At 42.6% G+C, this 20,819-nt stretch overlaps 1 protein-coding gene across 2 annotated transcripts in view; it reads left to right on the plus strand.

Moving 5' to 3' along the window:
* Positions 1–20,600, plus strand: part of LOC126248904 (exportin-4-like) — a 239,542-nt gene extending 218,942 nt beyond the window's left edge. For both annotated transcript variants that reach the window (XM_049950379.1, XM_049950380.1), the window contains 2 exons: positions 5,273–5,365; positions 20,176–20,600. In XM_049950379.1, coding sequence (XP_049806336.1) covers positions 5,273–5,365; positions 20,176–20,370 — 288 coding nt within the window. In that variant the 3' untranslated portion in view covers positions 20,371–20,600. The remainder of the gene's footprint in view (positions 1–5,272; positions 5,366–20,175) is intronic.
* The last annotated feature ends 219 nt before the right edge of the window (positions 20,601–20,819 follow it).

Genomic DNA, 20,819 nt, shown 5'->3' on the forward strand with positions numbered 1-20,819 from the left:
CAGTCAGTGGTGATATTGGGTTTGGGGGTGGAGGGTGCCTCCTTCGTAGCTGATTCTTGGGGGGGGGGGGGGGGGGGGGGAGATTAAGGGTGTGTAAGGATACAACACAGGAAAGCTGTCGATGGACCAGGTTTGTGGGGTAGTATCTGTCTGTGAAGGACAAAGGGTGATAACTGTTAGAATGTGGGTAATGGGCTTAATATGGACAGAGGTGCAGATGGAAGTATCATAGAGATGGAGATCAACATCCAGGAAGGTGGAATGTTCATTTTAAGAGGACCTTGTGAAGTTGATGTGTGAGAAGGTGTTGTGGTTGTGGAGGAATATGGATAGATTGTTTGTTTTTATACCTTCCCCACAAAGGAGAAATACACTCCTGGAAATTGAAATAAGAACACCGTGAATTCATTGTCCCAGGAAGGGGAAACTTTATTGACACATTCCTGGGGTCAGATACATCACATGATCACACTGACAGAATCACAGGCACATAGACACAGGCAACAGAGCATGCACAATGTCGGCACTAGTACAGTGTATATCCACCTTTCGCAGCAATGCAGGCTGCTATTCTCCCATGGAGACGATCGTAGAGATGCTGGATGTAGTCCTGTGGAACGGCTTGCCATGCCATTTCCACCTGGCGCCTCAGTTGGACCAGCGTTCGTGCTGGACGTGCAGACCGCGTGAGACGACGCTTCATCCAGTCCCAAACATGCTCAATGGGGGACAGATCCGGAGATCTTGCTGGCCAGGGTAGTTGACTTACACCTTCTAGAGCACGTTGGGTGGCACGGGATACATGCGGACGTGCATTGTCCTGTTGGGACAGCAAGTTCCCTTGCCGGTCTAGGAATGGTAGAACGATGGGTTCGATGACGGTTTGGATGTAGCGTGCACTATTCAGTGTCCCCTCGACGATCACCAGTGGTATACGGCCAGTGTAGGAGATCGCTCCCCACACCATGATGCCGGGTGTTGGCCCTGTGTGCCTCAGTCGTATGCAGTCCTGATTGTGGCGCTCACCTGCACGGCGCCAAACACGCATACGACCATCATTGGCACCAAGGCAGAAGCGACTCTCATCGCTGAAGACGACACGTCTCCATTCGTCCCTCCATTCACGCCTGTCGCGACACAACTGGAGGCGGGCTGCACGATGTTGGGGCGTGAGCGGAAGACGGCCTAACGGTGTGCGGGACCGTAGCCCAGCTTCATGGAGACGGATGCGAATGGTCCTCGCCGATACCCCAGGAGCAACAGTGTCCCTAATTTGCTGGGAAGTGGCGGTGCGGTCCCCTACTGCACTGCGTAGGATCCTACGGTCTTGGCGTGCATCCGTGCGTCGCTGCGGTCCGGTCCCAGGTCGACCGGCACGTGCACCTTCCGCCAACCACTGGCGACAACATCGATGTACTGTGGAGACCTCACGCCCCACGTGTTGAGCAATTCGGCGGTACGTCCACCCGGCCTCCCGCATGCCCACTATACGCCCTCGCTCAAAGTCCGTCAACTACACATACGGTTCACGTCCACGCTGTCGCGGCATGCTACCAGTGTTAAAGACTGCGATGGAGCTCCGAATGCCACGGCAAACTGGCTGACACTGACGGCGGCGGTGCACAAATGCTGCGCAGCTAGCGCCATTTGACGGCCAACACCGCGGTTCCTGGTGTGTCCGCTGTGCCGTGCGTGTGATCATTGCTTGTACAGCCCTCTCGCAGTGTCCGGAGCAAGTATGGTGGATCTCACACACCGGTGTCAATGTGTTCTTTTTTCCATTTCCAGGAGTGTAGTTGTATGTGCAGATATAGTTTGTAAGGTAAGATGTATGAGGAATGAGATAGTGGAATTGGAGTCTGAAGATGTGTAGTGTTTTATAGCTGCAAGGCCATGGGCATATAGGATGTTGGCGTATAGAGAGGTGGCAGCAACAGTGACAATGAGGGATCCAGGTGGTAAAGGGAGGGTGAAGAGTGTGAAGGAAGTGGCTAGCATTTTTTAAAGGCTATGCTTCTGGCAATTGATTGAAGGTGTTGGTCAACAAGAGTGGAAATTCTTGCAGTAGGGGAATAACAACAAGGTACAATGGTGTGTCCAGGATTGTTGTGTTTGTGGATTTTGGGGAGCACATAGAAGGTGGGTCACTGAAATTCATCATGACAGTGGTATAGCTTTTGTCTGCTGGGAGGGTGACTGGGTTGGCTTTGGTTAATCTTGCCCCTTTTTGTTCAGAACACCATCCAAATTGTTAACTGCCTACATGACTATCCCCCGGTCTCCTTCGAGGAATTCCTCACCTACAACTTGGCCTCACCAGCCTTCTCCAGGTCACTTCCTAAGGACCTCTCAACAGAAGAAATGGCAGCCATACACAATCTCAAAGCAAATCCTGACCTAATCATCATTTCTTGTGCAATATCCTCACACACACACACACACACACACACACACACACACCCTAATCCTCCCACCAGTCCCAAGAATCAGCTATAAAGGAATGTGGCCCCTCCACCCTCATCGTCCAGTATCACCCTGGACTGTAGCAACTGAACCATATCCCTTACCAGGGCTCCCCCCCCCCCCCCCCCCCCCCTCCCCAATATCACCCTGGACTGTAGCCCTTGCCAGGGCTTTGATTACACTAGTCAGCAAATTTAAACTTTTTTCTGCATCTGGTTTGTAAATGGGTGGATTTACCTAATTTTGGAGTGCTGAATTCATTATATTTCCTAGATACACAGCAGAATCAGAAACAGTACTGGGAAGCTGTGACAGAATTAAAACAAACAAGAAATATGTGTTCAAAACTTTAGAATTCAATACTACTGAATATGTGTATATACAGATGATCTAAACATATTTTCAACTGTCTTCTTTTTTGGTGTTAAAAATTTGACAACAGTTCTCTTCTTTTGTTTGCCATTTCATCACTCTCCCTAACAAGACCCCCACAGTAGTAACTTATCAAAGGGTTCCAGTGACCTTGATAACAGTGTTTCATTGTATGGATGTCTTTGTAGAAGAGTGTAAAACTGTTCACAGTGCTCATAGTTTATGGCTACAAAATTTTACTGAAAGAAATCGAGGTGGGGATGTAAAAAGTGAATTTTAAGCGACATTATACATTGTTGTAACTTTCTAACAGATCATTGATAATGAAAACATAGTTATCATCTCTTCTATTGCTCAAAAAGCCCTTTAACACTGCTTTGAAAGAGGACCAAGCAGCTACTTCAATATTTGTGAGTTTGATTTGAAAGGCTTAATCTTTCATCAATTTTCTTATTTGTGTCCCAAGAAATGTGCCTTCTTTCAGCTTTCCTTCACTCAATTTACGAAACTTTTCTTTCACATGATTGAAGATCCAACAATAAAAAAGCCTTAAAAACACATAAATCTTATGTCCTGTAACATTTTGGAAGGTAGATTTGGACTCCACACACCAAAATAGATACTAATTAGTAAATCACATCCGAGATGCAAAGTGGCTATTGAGTAGTGTTACGTACATCTACAAGCCACCATACAGTGTGTGGCAGAGGGTACCCTGTTCCACTTACAAATTGAGCGAGAGAAAAATGACTTCTATATGCCTCTGTATCAGCCCTAATTTCTCTTATCTTCATGGCCCTTCTGCAAAATATACATTGGCAGCAATAGAATCGTTATGCTGTCAGCATTAAATGCAGGTTTCCAGAATTTTCTCAATAGTGTTCCTCACAAAGAAGGTTGCGTTCTCTAGGGATTTCCATTTGAGTTCACAAAGCACCTCGATAATACTTGCACATTGTTTGAATCTATCGGTAACAAATCTAGCCTGTGAATTGCTTCGATATCTAACATCATGCCTGGAAAGGAAGGACAACCTACCCAAGATCCTTCCCACCCCTCCTAAAATGGTATTCCTTCTCCTGCCCAACCTACACAATATACTGGTCCATCCATATGCCACTCCTACTCCCAACCCCTTGCCACAGGAGTCATATCGCTGTTTAAGATCCAAGTGCAAGACCTGCCCAATACGCTCACCCAGCATTTCTTATTCCAGGACCACTTGTATGTGTACGTACGTACTCTGGCTCATCAGAGGATTTATTCCCAAAGCTAGTATTCTTTCTCTTTTGTGTGTGCCTGTTGACAACCCAATGCTTCTGCTTATTCAGTGAGTGGCCTCCTTCAATCCTAAATTATTTGCATTCTGCCAGAACTTTCCTTACTATACTCATTCAGCCAACTATTTTCATAAGTAGTTTTGTTTAATTTGATCATGTGTTTAATAACTTTATTGTTTGGATACACAGAAAGTTTTCTTTCATAACTGTAACTGAAGTGTGTAGTAGTTCTGTTTGTTAGGTATGGGATTCTGAGGATGTTGATTTTTTGTATGTGAAATGTCAGTTGATGGCTGTTAACATTAGCCCTTTTGCTGCTACAGGCACACTCTGTGCATTCGGTGCTGAGCATGGCTTTTTTGTGGCTGTACTGCTTGCCAAATGCAGTTACTTATGCTGAAAAATGGTGTTCCAATACTTATCATCCAATTTTAAAAAAAGAATCTGTGATGAAAAAATTTGATATTTGCATATCTTACAGTCTGATAGCTTTTCTCGATAAAGGACTCAATTTATTTTCCTTGTACCTCGTAGTTACTGCACTGAATCAAATTAAGTAAACCATTGCATGAAATCTTAGAGAGTTTTCAGAGGTTAAAATACATTGCACAAACTTTGTGTATGGTTTATTTTAGCTGATACATTGCTGTGTATGAAATGTAGATAAGCTAAAAAATTTTGTTTAAAATTGAGAGCAGAACAATACCTCATTTCATTCTTGAGATATTGGTTTTTGTATCAAGCGGACGGTCACACCAGATGCGCCCATTTTTGTACTTGCGCTTTGGGAACTGTGGTCAAAGCAGTTGTCACATTTCATAGGCCCTAAACTGTTCAAGATATTGAAGTGATGTCTTTTGCAAATGATAGCATGCAAAAGACACACATTTTATAATAAATACTCAAAACTTTTTTTATTTGCCAAGATATGGTAGTAACTCGTCCACAGCAGTGAGACGTCAGTGGAATGGGATGTGTAAACATGTCAGTAGTGCTTCAGGAAACCTGGGGGCTGTGTTTAAACATTTCTCCAGCATCCAAGGAGCAGCAAAGTATGATGAGTTAACTCATCCACAGAAGTTAAATGGTTAAACAAGCATATTATTTTGAAGAATCATAATTGTTCTCAGTTTTGATATTGTTATTTCTTTTTACAGTTCATAATGAAAATGATTCTCACTCGTCAAGTAAATTCAGATGCCATGACAAATGCTGGGTCAGCACTTTACGCACTTATATGCTGTTACCAGGTGAGCTATAAAATGTTCAGCTAGTATGACTCTACTAATGTATATTCTCTCTCTAAAATTCATGCACAGTTAGACTTTTTTGCCAAGTAAACATGTATTATATTAGTATTACTTTCATTTGTATGGTATTGGATGCAGATTGTTTCACATTTTAATATTGTTCTTTTTTATATGAACAGGAAATGGACATTATATTGTTTAATACACCAAATAAATCAGTGTAGTTATTTCAGCCTTACTTTATTTTTTCGTGTCCAGAGATCGAAGTTTTTCATATCAAAATTAGGCTACATCCAATACTTTCTTGTCATAATTTATCAAGGGTACATTTACTGGCAAAGTTAGCACAGGTCAGAAGATATTCCGTATTCCAATATTTGCGACAATCACATCTGTAGTCATATTCATCTGTGTAGGGGCTTCATAAAGTTAGTTGCGTACATCGTTCCACAATAAGACCATTGCACAACAAGAATGACACTGTAGTAACACTGTTCACGTTTTCCGTCGCACTTCACATAGCGTAGACTGGGAACTGTGTCCTAGGCATGCCCAATGTGAACTGACTGGGCACGGCCCATGCTGCCTGAGTTGTTGTTGTTCCGCCGGCAGAGATCGCGGCTGAATTCTTGCATGCCCACTGGTGGACGGGACTCTACTTGCGGCAACTACCATCTGTGACGCGCCGTGCCGATGTGCGCCTCCCGCGATCTTTCTGGTGGCTACTGCACTCCTCCTCCTTCTGGAGGTGAAGCCACTGCAATCCACTGTGTCGGAAGGTGGAGCGTCGTGCAGGAGTGATGACCTCCACGTCCATCGGAAGGCTGGAGTTGAGGGGATCTGCCAACCCTCGAGCCAGAACCTTCGAATATGGCTGGAAGTGACCCACACGAAGAGGCGCCCGTCGTCCCACCACCGGAGCCCGGGACAAAACGGGAGACAAGCCGTCGAATTCAGGATCCTGGTCCACCTCGGGAGGGGCAAGACCCAGTGGCAGGGACGACCTGGAAGGTACGACCACAGGTGAACCAGCCTTCTGAGAAACCGGGCCTGCGAGGGGGCCGGCTCCCGCTGGGGCATCTCTAACAATGGCGATGCCGGTGCTGGAGCTGCCAAGGCTGAGAACCATCACAGTGCAGCGGAGTCACCGGGGGGAGGGGCGGTAGCGTCCCCTGAGAAACCAACACGGGCGCCGGCAATGGGGAAGCCAGTGCCCGAGGGGTCGGAGGGTGGGTGCCCAAACGTTGGACGTAGCTGATTTTGGTGACGACGTGCCTCCCGGTTCCCCGCCTGCAAGGTATAGAGCCGGCGGCCATTTCGGCGCAGGACCACCGCCAGTATCCACCGTGGATTGCGACCAAACCGACGTGCCCAGACCGACATACCCGGTGGAAAGCCGGGTACTACATTTGGTGTGGTCCGGTATGCCATGAGGAAAAACGTCAACGCCTTCTCCGCAGGAAATTCGTGCACATACTTTTTCATCTGCGTCTTAAATGTGCGCACCATGTGCTCGGCTTCCCCATTCGATTGTGGATGAAAGGGTGGAGAGCAAACGTGCCGAATACCAAAGTGCCTACAAAAATCCTGGAAGGTCTGCGAAATAAGCTGAGGTCCATTGTCAGAGACCAGGGTGACTGGCAGACCTTCCACAGAAAAGATTTTTGCTAGTGCCTGGATTGCAACTTCTGAGGTGGTTGAGGAGCAGCGAACCACATATGGGAATCGGGAACAAGCATCAATGACAATGAGCCAAAAGCCATTGAGAAACGGGCCCGCAAAATTGATGTGAACACGTTCCCATGCCTGGGATGCAGGCGGCCATGAAGAGAACGCTGACCTGGGAGATGCCTGTTGGCTCGCACACTGGGAACAGGCGGCCATCAAGTGCTCAATTTTTCTGTCAATACTGGGCCAGTACACATGTCTGCGAGCCAAGGTTTTAGTATGGGAAACACCACAGTGCCCCTCATGTAATAACATGAGGACTTCCCTTCGCAAACTTGCAGGAACAACCATGCGAGGAGCTGTATCATTGGTAGCCAGACGGAGAACTCCTTCCAAGACGGAGAGGCGGTCTCGTAGAACAAAATAATTACAAAGAGGGTCCGAGGCCCGGCCTGGAGGTCGGGATGACCACCCCTGCTCAATGAGGCGAACTACTTGCCGTAGAACCGGGTCTGCTGCCGTTTCCCTGGTGACTCTAGAACTAGTGATCGGGAAGCCATCAACCACTTGGCGGGACGCCACATCCAAATGAAAACACATAATCTCCTCTCAATCGAACTTAGGATCCGGGCCCACCGGTAGACAGGAAATACCGGCTGCATTGGCATGCTTTCCGGTAGGGTGAAAATCAATGTCATAATGGTACTTAGGGAGGAACAAGGCCCAGTGCTGTAGTCTGTGGGCCGCCCTATCCGGAATCTGAGAGACGGGACCAAATAACGATATTAACGGCTTATGGTCAGTGATTAACTGAAACTTCATGCCATACAAGAAAGGGTGAAACTTGGTAACAGCATAGACAATGGCCAAAACCTATTTTTCCACCTGGGAGTAATGGGCCTGCGCGGGACTAAGAGTTTTAGACGCAAAAGCCAGTGGCTGCTCAGAACCATCCGCATTGTGATGGGCCAGGACCGCCCCCATCTCATACTGCGAAGCATCTGTAGCCAGGACCAACGGCTTATGGGGGTCAAAAGTAGCCAAACAAGGCGCTGACGTGAGGAGGCCCTTCAACGAGGTGAACGCTCGCTCGCATGCAGGCAACCAAACAAAAGGAACACCCTTGCGCAGAAGGCAGTACAGGGTTCGGGCTATGGTGGAAGCCCTGGGAATGAACCGGTGGTAATAGGCAATCTTGCCTTAAAAAGCTTGTAACTCTTTCAGCGAAGCGGGCCGCGGAAGGTCAATGATACCTTGGACCAAACTTCCTAGTGGCTGGACGCCGTGCCGAGAGATGGTGTAGCCCACATACTCAATGGACGGTTGGAAGAAGTTTGACTTACACAGGTTGCAACGCAAGCCCACGGACATGAATTTGAGAAAGAGGGTGCGAAGGTTGTGCGAGTGTTCCTTCGTGCTGCGGCCTGTGACAATTATGTCGTCCAGGTAATTAATACAATGAAGGATTGTTGACGTGACGTGCTCAAGATAATGCTGGAATATCGCCGGGGCACTGGATATTCCGAAGGCCAACTGCTGGTATTGGTAAAGGCCAAACGGGGTGTTGACGACCGCCAGCCGTTTGGAGTCCTTATCAAGTGGTATCTGATGATAAGCCTCCGAAAGATCGATTTTCGAAAAATATTGGCCTCCCGCCACAGCGGAGAACAATTCATCAGCACGAGGAAAAGGATAGGCGTCCACCACCAATTGGGAATTAATGGTGGCCTTGAAATCGCCACAAAGACGTAATTTTCCCGAGGGTTTCCTTACAATAACGAGTGCCTGTAACACTCACTAGAAGAAATGGGAAGAACGACCCCTAGGGCTGTCAGCCGGTCAAGCTCTTCTTTTACCTGAGGGCGGAGAGCCAAGGGGATCTGCCTCGCGCGTAGAAAACGCGGGCGAGCCGACGCCTTCAACGTTAAGTGAGCTTCAAAGCCTGAAACACGCCCCAGGCCCTCCTCAAAGATATCCAGAAAGTCAGAGATCAAAGATTCCAATGATTGATAGGGAACGTCTTTGGAAACCAACTGTATGGTGTCAGCGATAGAAAAACCGAAAGCTTGAAAGGCATCCAAGCCAAAAAGGTTAGCGGAGCTTGCATCACTGACAACAATGAACGTAATAGGCCAAGTGACTGATTTGTAAGTCATGTCGGTAGTGAATTGACCCAGTAGGGGAATGAACTTTTTACCATAACCGCGTAGACTCCAGTAAACTGGCGCCAACGGGGGCGACCCAAGGTCGGAGTAAGTTTGTGCATTCAACAAAGAAACTGCCGCACCCGTATCTACTTGCAGTTGTAATCGGCACGACCGAACCGACACCTCGATAAAGAGTTTGTGTGCCGATGCGTCGGGAGCCTGGCCCGATGAAACTTCCTGAATGTCAACGTCCATGTCCTCTGTACCTGCTTCCTTCGATTCTTTCGAGGCTGAGCGGCAAACTTTAGCAATGTGTCCTTTTTTATTACATTTGCGACAAACGGCCCAACGCTGGGGGCGCTCTGACCGATCATGATGTATATAGCATGACGCACAGGACGGTAACAGGGGCCGGCGGCCAGAACTCTGTTTACGCGCCGTACGGGAGCGGCCATAACGGCCAGATTGTACCGCTCGCACGTCGTCCATCCCGGACGCAGTGGATGAAGCCGCGCCGCCCTGAACTGCCGCGACGTCGCACCACGCTTCCAACTGTTGACCTGTGGCGTGAGAGACTTCATACGATTGAGCAATGGACAGGATGTCCTCAAGGGAAGGGTCTTCTAACTGCAGGGCCCGTTGCCGGACCTCCCTATCAGGGGCCAAACGAACAATGACGTCGCGCACCATAATGTGGGCATATGACTCTCGCGACTGCTCCGTGACAAAATGACACTTGCGACTAAGACCGTGCAGGGTAGCGGCCCATGCCCGGTAAGGCTGATGGGGGCTGCTTCTTGCATTGATAGAACTCAACCCTAGCCGCCACAACATGTGTGCGGCGGCGATAATATGAAGACAGCAATGAACACAATGCGTCAAAAGACAAGGACGAGGGTTCCTGCAACGGCGCTAGCTGCCGCAAAACTTGATACAGCAAGGGAGATATCCAAGACAAGAAAAGAGCACGACATACCTCCGCAACGGTAACATGAAACGCCTGGAAATGCTGCCGAAGGAGATGATCATATGCGCCCCAATCCTCCACCATCTCGTCATACGGGGAAAAGGGAGGAGGGAATGGCGCTGGAGCAGACTGCATGGAGAACAACGCCGGAAGCACTTGTTTCATGGTGGCCATGAGCTCTGTCTGCTGCTCAGCCAAAACCCGCACTAAATTCCCATGCCGTGGATAAGCTGCAAAACTGGAACAACGACGCAACACGCGAAAGAACGACCCTACTTGTCGCCAATTGTGTAGTAACACGGTTCACGTTTTCCGTCGCATTTCACATAGCGTAGACCGGGAGCTGTGTCCTAGGCATGCCCGATGTGAACTGACTGGGCACGGCCCGTGCTGCCTGAGTTGTTGTTGTTGTTGTTGTTGTTGTTCCGCTGGCAGAAGTCGCGGCCGAATTCTCGCGTGCCCTCTAGTGGACGGGACTCTACTTGCGGCAACTACCGTCCGTGACGCGCCGTGCCGATGTGCGCCTCCCGCGATCTTTCTGGTGGCTACTGCAGACACATTGTCAGAAGTGAGTACATGTTCTGGGTACCTGCAGACACAGTTCTGCTGCATTTCAGATAATAAGTGCACAACACTGTCTGACTGAAGTAGCACAGCAACCAGAAACATGTTCCAAGGTTGAAGTATGTGGGACAGAAGGATTCTTGTGGAAAAAATGTGTAAATTGCATTCTGACAGTATATGGACCAAATGGAATGTCACATCCAGGTGACATCCAGGTGTAGAGGAATGGTGGCAACAATTTGGCAAGGCTGTACAGATTCCCGAAGAAGTTCAGTTCTTGCACCATGCGATTTCCAGTGATGAAGATGTTCACACAGTGATTCTTGAATGGTTCTATGGCCAAGGACTGGAGTTCTGTTGTCAATGAATTTAACAATTGGTAAAACATTCAGACCATTGTTGACAGAGACCTGATGAAAAATAGTGTCATGAATCTCTGTCACTATGAAGTGCAGTGCAGCACACCGAAAGTTACTTGGCCTGCCATAACACGGTGTAACTTAATCTTTAGTCCACTTTTATAAGGCCCCACCTGATCAGGCAGAGTCCAACTTTCAGTTCCGTACAGCAGTTTATTCGATGCAAATTATTTTTTTGACATCTGTATTCATATGTTTGCTGTTTAAAATGTTTTCTTAGTCCTAAATGCCTGTTTTGTCAATGGAGTCTCTCTCTTCCCTTCCATTAAGTATGTATAGTTCTCTGTGATTATGCTACTGAAATAACAATATTGTTTCACCTGATCAGTTCTGACATCGTCAATTTTTATGCTAGTTTTTATTTCTCCCATATTTTTTTCCATTCTGCCATTACGTTTGTTTTCCATTTCCATTGTTAAAGAGTGTCTTATAGGACTTGCAACATTCTATCCATATCTTTCTCAGAGGCTGCAACTATCACAATGTCATCAGCAAATCTAATACAGTGTATCCTTTTGCCATTGGCTTTATTCCCTTTCTCTTCTCCTTCATGCTTTGAATAGCTTCCTCAATGAACACGTTAATAAATATAGAGATAGGGGACATCCTTGTCTAGCTCCTTTTGTACTTGTGGCCTGTTTCTCTATCTTAGCGATGTTTATTTTTGTGCTTTGATTCTGATACAGTTGATTAACCATTCTTCTTTCTTCGAGTCAATCCTATTTCTTTCATAGTTCTAAAGAGTAGTTCCCAGTCACATCGTCAAAAGCTTTTTCTAAATCAACAGAGATAAGAAAAGTTCTTGTATTCATATCCATCCTTCTTTCAGTATGTGCAAGGCCAGACTTGCTTCTCTTGTTCCTCTGCCTTCTCTAATTCAAAACTGGTCTTTTCCAATATACAACTACTTATCTATATCTCCCTTTATCCTGCTTTTAACTATATTAGTGAGTATTTTAGAGGCATGGGATAATATTGAGTGTGTTTTATAATTTGTGCAGTCTTTCTTGTTTTAGGTATGCTAATGGTTCTGCATTGTGTGAAGTCTTTTGGCATGATTCGTCTTTTGCATCTGTCATTTATTACTCTTCATAATTGGTCTTCCATGTTATTACCTAAATTTTTCAGCAATTCTGCAGGATGTCATCAACACCAGTCGCTTTTCCTTCTTTGAGGTTCCAAATGTCGTTTTCAAATTAATTTCTCATGATTTGAGGACCTCGCACTTCTCTTTCACATTCATTGATATGTTCAGTTAGATTATGTTCATTCTTGAAGTCTTTATCATCGTACAGTTCTAGGTATTCATTCCAATGACGACATATCTTATCAGCGTGTGTCAGTGATATTCCCTCTTTATTTTTTACTACTACAGATTTTGTTCTGTGCTGAAGGACTCTGATTTTTGTATAAATGTGGTCCTGTTTTCCCTTTTAGTGATCTTCTTCTATCTCTTCAGCAAGGCTTTTTGTCTGTTTCAGTTTTTCTTGTCTGCATTTGGTTATGATGTAATTTTTAATTCTTTTGTATTCATCTACATTATTTTCATTCCTGAGCTGATTCCTTTTCTGGATTAGATCTATAGTATTTCTTCTGTCATCCAAGATTTTTTTTTATGTTCTAGTTTCCTTTTTCCTGAAATCTCATTTGTTACTCCAGTTGTCCCTATCTTGATATTATTATTCCACTTGTCTACCACCTCAAAACTCTTTCCTTTGTCTGTGATTGCCACGTCATTGGCATACAGGAAGTGGATTATTTAATTTGGTGGTGCTTTGTCATTGGTGTATACTATGAAAGTTGAAAGTGGGGGGAAGGGCAACAAAACACTACCCTGGGTGAGCCCAGTTTTCAGACATTGCCGTCACCTCTTCCTACCCTATAGAATAACATACAACATTCTGTTTTGGAGCAGCGATTTTTATAATGTGGTAATTTTGTATTTGTTGTACAGTTTTGTCGTGGTCAGTGTGTGGTTCATTGTGTTGTATGCATAACTTAGGTCAACCAGAGCTAGTCCTGTTACTTGTTCATATTGATGTCCTTCCTCTAAATGTTCAGTGATGGACAAGATTTTTCTGGTGAATGATTTTCCTGATCTGGTGATGGTTGGAGTGGTGAGCTTTGGGTTCACTGTGCAGTTAAATATCACTTGTTCTTACAATTTGTGTAGGTTTCATAAGAGTGATATTGAGCATGAGTTCTTTTAAGGCAAGAGGCACAACAAAGTTATTTGATTCTTGGTGTGGGCATCTATTGATTTTTGGACTTCAGACATCTTTTACTGGATTTCCCATTGGTTGTTACTTTGGATTGTTATTTGGCAACCTTGGGGTTGCAGTTAAGTTTATTAAGTTGCAGGTCATTTTGCTGCTCTGCGTCATGTCCATCCCTACTTTGGTTTTTCCTCGCTCAGCATTTCCATTAGTGTAGTTCTGCATGAGACTGTCTCTGTAGTAGATTGAGTTTCTTTACTTCTGCATCAAAATCTTTAGCATGTTGTATCCATTTGGCCTTTTTAAAATGGAACATTCTCTGAAATGTTTTTGTTGTTCTAACTGGATCGTATGTCTGGATTTCAGTTGGACTGTGTGTTGACTTTTAGAGATAGGGTTTTATGTGGTTCCCAAGCACTGGTTGGCCTGTTTGTACTGGTGAAACAGTTAAAAAGATTGTAACCATGCTGCCATATTTTCCTTTTAAAGGTGCAAGGTAATTTTGGATTGTATAATAGTAATAAGTTATTTATTTTAGCCCGTTGCTCCAATATATGGTCATTGTCATCTGTTTCCTTACAGCCCCCATATGGTGCTGTGTCTATGAAAATATTCTATTATGAGCTGTTTTCTGGTTACAGAAGTTTTTCTGTAATGTCAGGCTGATCTTTTCTCCAGGGAGTTGATATATAGATGTCACAGTGAAAGTGCAGCATTTGTTTGTTAGTAACTCTATGTTATTGCAGTTGGTCCTGTCTGTTGATGTTACGGCCCTGTTAGGTTTTATGAAGATTGTTGTGCCATATTTAGGGTGTGGAGATTCTAAGGCTAAGCACATTCTCTCTCCTTCTGGTCTTATTTCTCCTTCGTCTTGAATGCACAGTATGTCCCATTTGCATTTGCAGCAAAGTTATGACAGTATTTGTTGTTTATTTTTAGTCATTCTCTCAACACATTTATGCTTGCAGTGGTCAAGGTTGACTCCAACAAGCATAATTTCTCTTTCTCGTTTCACTTCAATTTATAGTTGTAAAAGAATTGGGTGCTGTTCTTTTTTTTTAATCATGTTTCCAGAGGACACCGGCATTTTCTGTTTGGATAGTGCACACATGGTGGCTCCTCCATTGTTCCCCATTATTTCAACTGAAAAATCATATTGTAGCGCCCCCTGTAATAATTTTGATTTGATAATTAGCAGTTCTGTACCAGTTCTGAACTCTCATTATTGATCACCCCTTTTCCTTTCAGTTGCCTCCCCACCATTCTTTTTTTCCTCTTCCATATGAATAGTACATTTTGTTCCTTTTCTTGTCTACTTTGATGTCTTTTATAGTGGGTTTAAATTCATTTTTCATTCCTAGACATCATCATTTCACATGTATTTACATGTTTACACATTCCTTTCCCACTCTAAAACAGCTGTTATCTTCATTATTTTCATTGTACCTGAGGTGTTCTGTCTTTCTTGATTGTTTCAACTATGTCCTCATTTTAATGCTAATTTTTTTAAAAAATAAACAAGCTTTCAGAAATAGGTTTCCGACTGCCCACATTGTTATTATTCCATTTGTTGGAAATTTTAATCATCTCTAAAAGTGTCTGATCTTTTACTGGTCATCAACAATTTTAAGTTCAATAGCAATTTCCGTTTTTGTTCATAAGTTCGTGTATTCAGCTGGTGGTGCATTTATTCAACACCTAATAGTAGACAATTAATAACAAGAAGATTGTATTAAATAAATGTGGGAATTCTTGAAAGTGAAATCACAGTGCTGTGTTTGTCACAATAATCGACACTCAAATGCAAAATACATTTTTACTGTGGTACACAATTAAATGGTACTGGCTGTGAAATAATCTTCTTATCAACTATTTATTATTGCTATACATAAAATAAATTTTGCTGTCACTATTTCTGCACTGGCACAAGAAATGAGAATGCTGTTTGCAAAGAAACAGAAATGCAAGCAAACATCTGAAAAGAAAACTACTTATGTAAAATTTGGCTTTCACTGTTTCTAAGCTGATAGGAGCAATAATTTCAGTATGCATCTTCTTTATCAGTCACATTCAAGTTGTGCAGAGCTTATTATATTTCCTTATTAACCCTCAAGCCTGTAGCCTTAGTATGTATTCGCATGCTGTGAGCATCCACACTGGCAGTATCCTGACCATGTACTCACCAGTTGCAGTCTCGCAGGTAAAACTGTATTGCTCTGCTGACGGTTAATGATGGGCAATACTACTTTGTCAGCTCACTGTAGATATATCTGTGCAGACTCACCTTAAAGATCTTCAGTAGAAAGTGGGCATGTCTGATGAAATCAAGTGATGAATCTTACAGTCTGAGCGACACTAACGCGAAACGATACAGCCAAATACTTCATGCAGTGTTACATCATAGCAGGGTCTTGTGATTCTTAGTGAGCTGATGAATGAGTGAATTAGCAATGGAAGTGATCTAGATATTGATGATAACATTGATACTGACTGACTGGAACAAATGCCTAAACAACTGAAAAAGAAACCGTGGATAGTGAGGATGAGATCGAAAAAGTTCTGCGACATGAAGAAGACTGGAAGTGAGAAGAAGTTGACAGCTCTTACTGTGCCTTTGAAAATACCATTTGTTGGTAAACGTGGACCAATGAAATAAGTAAATTCTGCTGCTGAAGCATTCAAGCTGCATTTTGGTGAGTCAATTGTAGAAACAATCCTGAATGAAACTAACTGTTTTGCTGCAGTTTTTATTCAGAAACAGGCTGCTATACATCACATTCTAGGCTTTGTAACTGGGTACATGTTGATGCAGATGAGCTTTGTTTTTTTTTTGCACTGCATATGTTGATGGGAAATAGTCAGAAATCATCCATAAAATCTTATTTCAGCAAACATTGACTTCTGAATGTGCCGACTATTTACCAGAATATGCACCAAGACAAATTTGAGTTACTTTGTAGATTCCTGTATTCTGTAAACAATGAGGAACTGCATGCATTTGAGAGGAATAAAAGATTGTTCAAGTAGGGATCAGTCATTCAGCATTTGGATGAAACCTTTAAAAATTCATACAACATGGGGTAAAATTTCTACGGATGGACCTTTTATGTGATGGAAAAGAAGGTTGGCAAGAAAAACTTACCTACCTCTAAAAGCAGCACCATTTGGAATGAAGTCCTATGACATCTGTGAATCATCGACATGATATTTATAGCAATTTATTATTTATACGGGAAGCCCCACAGAGACAGAAATGAAGTTTCCTTCTGCAGATACTCTGAAAACAAGTCAGACTGTAGTAAAACTTGTTGAGCCTCTTCGCAACATAAGCCATATGCTCTTGGTGGACAACTAATAAAACAACATGCATTTGTGTCACTTTTTGAAGGAAAGAGGTATGAAAGTCACTGACACACTTTGACTGAATAAGAAGATACATGATACCTTGAAAAATGCAAGATTCAAGAAAGGTGAACTGGTAGCATGTCACTCACAGGGTGTTATGGTACTGAAAGTGATGGATGAAAAACAGATGGCCTTTATTTTAGCATTCTGTAATGATATAGTTGGTACAGCAATCAAAAGTGGCATTAAAGAATACTTTTCTTTTATGGGTTGTGTAGATCTAAAGGATCAGAAACAACAACCTTTTTTCGTGGAAAGGAGGAAAATTGTAAAGTAATATATGGAAACATTTGGTTAGCTGGTGAACATTGCAGTGCATAATGCATTTATTATTTATAAAGTCAGTCAAAAGACAAAGAAAGAAACACGTGTAAATTACAGGTTGCTTCTCATGTCAGAACTGCTGGAAATTTGCAGGAAGAGTGTAGCTTCACCTCAATGTGGGTGGCCTTCAAATGCTATGCCTAAATGTCTCACAGCAAGGCATTTCATTGAGAAGATCCCACCCACAGACAAGAGGATAAATCCTACAAGAGAGGCACAGTATGCTACAGGAAAATGAAAGGAAACATCGTTCTGGTGCAAGGACTATGGTGTAGGACTTTGTTTCGAGGTACACTGCACTGAAAATGTATGTTTAATTAAAATGAAAATGTATTGTTAACAATTCCTGAAAATTTAATTAATTTTCTACAAATAATTCCCACCTTAGAGCAATTTCACTAAAACACTACGCTCTGCATTCCTGTACCAGCTGGCCGTATCAGCTACTGCCAGTAGGCTAGGTGCACATATGGAAAATAACAGCTTGAAGGGTTGAAAATAAAGATAAGAACACTTAAGTTACTTTGGTCATTCTACTGCATTTAGATTCCATTAACTAATGCTTTTTTCACATTAAGAACATAAATGGGACTAGTGATCTGCCTTAGGATATAGTTCAATGTGTATCGTAATTCCTTTTGCCTTTCAGATGAATGAAAAAGTCAGCAAATCACTAAATGTGAATAAAGCAGTTATTCACAGTTGTGGTCTTTCGACCTCATCAGTTCCATTTTTGAGGGAAAAGAATTTCCAAGCTTTTCTAAAGGATTAGAATTCTTCGTTTTGGCTGATACGGCTGCTGGTTTGACTTACTTTATGCCAAAAATAGCATCCTTGATGTGTGTTGAAACTAAAGAAATCATGTTATTTTTGCAAAATAAAATGCACGAATAATATAAATAGGATCAAGGGTTTCCAAGTTCATTTAATTCCTGCCAGGACAAGAGTATTTGAGATGCATACAATTGTATTTATGAAATATGTTCTTTATAGTCAGAACTGCTCAAGACTACCCTTCTTGAGAGGGGGATGGAGAGAATAGCTGACAGCAGGATAGGAGGATATGAGTACATGGACAGCGACAGCTCTCACAGGTATAGGCAGGTATAACTGTACTGTATTTACTCGAATCTAAGCTGCACTTTTTTTCCGGTTTTTGTAATCCAAAACACCGCCTGCGGCTTAGAATCGAGTGCAAAGTAATCGAAAGTTCTGAAAATTGTTGGTAGGTGCCGCCACAACTAACTTCTGCCGTCGAATATATGTGGCGCTACACAGGCATGCTTTACACACACAAAGATAAATACTGGCGCCAAAACCTCTGCATCAGTAAATAAATTAAAAGAAAAGATAGAAGAATGTAAACATTATGCCATGTATTCTTTCATTTTTGCTGCTATCCCATATAAATCCAGTCTGCCTAATAAACTACGAAACTAGGGTGAGACAACAGCAAACACGGAACAATATACATATCATGTCATGTTTATATTCATATTATTTTTATGCTGAATAGTGATACAATCAGAAATGAAGCACGGCAACTGACTAGATTTTTAAATCTAAGACTACTCTAATTTCTGTGCAGAATGTAATGTACTAAACAGGCGTCTGCAAAGATTTTCAAACGGAGAAAAATTTTCGCTAAATTCTCATTCAGAACATTTATCATATGCAGTCTATTACTTGGTTCTTGTTGATCATTATCAAATAAAGCAGCGGTTTAAGTCACAACAAATATAGTCTCTAGCCATTGTTTCGCCTATGAGACAATTCCTCTCTTTTTTTTTAATTGTAAGCCGCAGTAGCGCACACAAGAGCAAACCATGCCACGCGCGGCGACAGGTCGTAAACACTCATTATCAGAATGCGACAAACAATGCATGACACATTACAATAATGCAGTTTCAGCTTAGAGTGACGTAAACACCTATAAAATGAGAACGGCATTTATCAGATCAAAGCAAAATAAGCAATCGATTTAAACCAGACGAAGCAGGTGAAAAAGGAAGGGTACCCATACAAATACATGCAGAGCGCCTGACACATAGCAATGGCTACTTGGTAAAGCTTAACTGTTATGCTTACGACTCAATCCAAACTACTGTAGCTGTATCTTCATCCATTCAACCTAAATTGTGTCTCATGTTACAATGAACCAACTTTGTTTTGATTTGGAGGTGCAGTCTAAAACTTTTCTCTCTCCTTGAAATTCGAGTCTCAAATTTCAGGTGCGGCTTAGATTCGGGAATTTTTTTTTTTTCCCCTTGATTTCGAGTCTCATTTTTCAGGTGCAGCTTAGATTTGAGTAAATACGGTAGGTTGTTTGCAGTAAGAAGAGGAAAGGGACAGAACAGAGGGAAATTGCTTAAAAATCAATGTAGAAGCGGTCAAAGAATGATAATGATATGTGTACTCCAAAATTAAAATTGTAAGCAACATATGAGACATTGAGAACTGTAGTAGAACTGAAGCTGATTTTATTTTATTTATTTATTTATTTGGGGCGGGGGGGGGGGGGGGCATTGGAAGGTTAACATGGTGGATTAAAGTGAGTAGTGGAGATTGATGCCTGGAGGTCGTGGGACCAAAGGGTTTGAAGTTCAGTTTATGGAGCATCTGATGAAATTGATCAAACTTTGCTGAGAAGCAAACCCTGAAACTGTTGGGTGGTCAGGCTAGTTCTTTACTACACATTCATGACAAAAATCTTACAAGTAGACAGTTGATTGCCATACTTGCATAAAATGATGCATACCTCCAACCATGTTTGTTAACAGTCTCCCTCTATTAGGTCTCCATTTCCTCCCTTGCCTTTTCCCCGTTTGCATTTATAGTAACTGTTGCTGCTCTTATGTTTGTATCCTCTTCTTGTCCCTTTGTATCCTCAACCACAATCCATTTCCTTCTTTCATTCATTTCAGATTTCAGAGCTGAGCAAAAATCACTACTACTTTACGTGACTACTCCCCACTCAGTGCCTCAGCTATAATATTGTCTAGATCCAAACCAGGATTTCCCATTCTTGTTTTTATTACCTGGTAGTATAACTGTATTTTTCATGTATTTGTGGTAATACAATACAATTCATCATTTTTAGGATGAATATCAAGTTGTTATTCAGAAAGCATTGAATTCCCAGGCAGATGAAGGAAGTGCTGACAGATTAAGAATTGCTTTCCAAAAGCTGACTGAAAGTGCTTCACTGAACATGGACCGTCAAGAAAAAAAGAAGTTCAGGGAAAACTTCGAAACATTTGTTGCTGATGTTAGTGGTTTCCTGTTTTACAAATAATGTTTGTTTTGTACAAATGAATGTGATGTACGTTTTTAAATGTTTGTGAAAATACATTTATTTAATGATCAGTAGATTTAGTCAAAATGTTATCATATATGTGAACTAGCAGAGATAGTAGGCCTAGCGAAAAATTTGAAATATTTGTTGCTTATGTAAATGATAGAATTTTTGGTTAAATAAAGATAGTCTTAATAGAATTTTTGGTTAAATAAAGATAGTCTTATGTATTTGATAGTTTACTCATTTATTTTGACTCACAAGGGAACATTCCCAAGTGTAAATAAATGATCTTGATGAAACTTGACAGGTGTGCACAGGGGGGTAAATAATGCAATGTGTTTTTCTTCCCCCCCCCCCCCTCGCCAATTTCACTTTAAAGGGGTAAAACACACCCCGAAAGGTCATTTGGTATATTAGGTTTAGAGGAAATATCTCCAAAATAATGA

Source organism: Schistocerca nitens, chromosome 3, assembly GCF_023898315.1.
Source record: "Schistocerca nitens isolate TAMUIC-IGC-003100 chromosome 3, iqSchNite1.1, whole genome shotgun sequence".
In the NCBI taxonomy this organism is placed as follows: Eukaryota; Metazoa; Arthropoda; class Insecta; order Orthoptera; family Acrididae; genus Schistocerca; species Schistocerca nitens.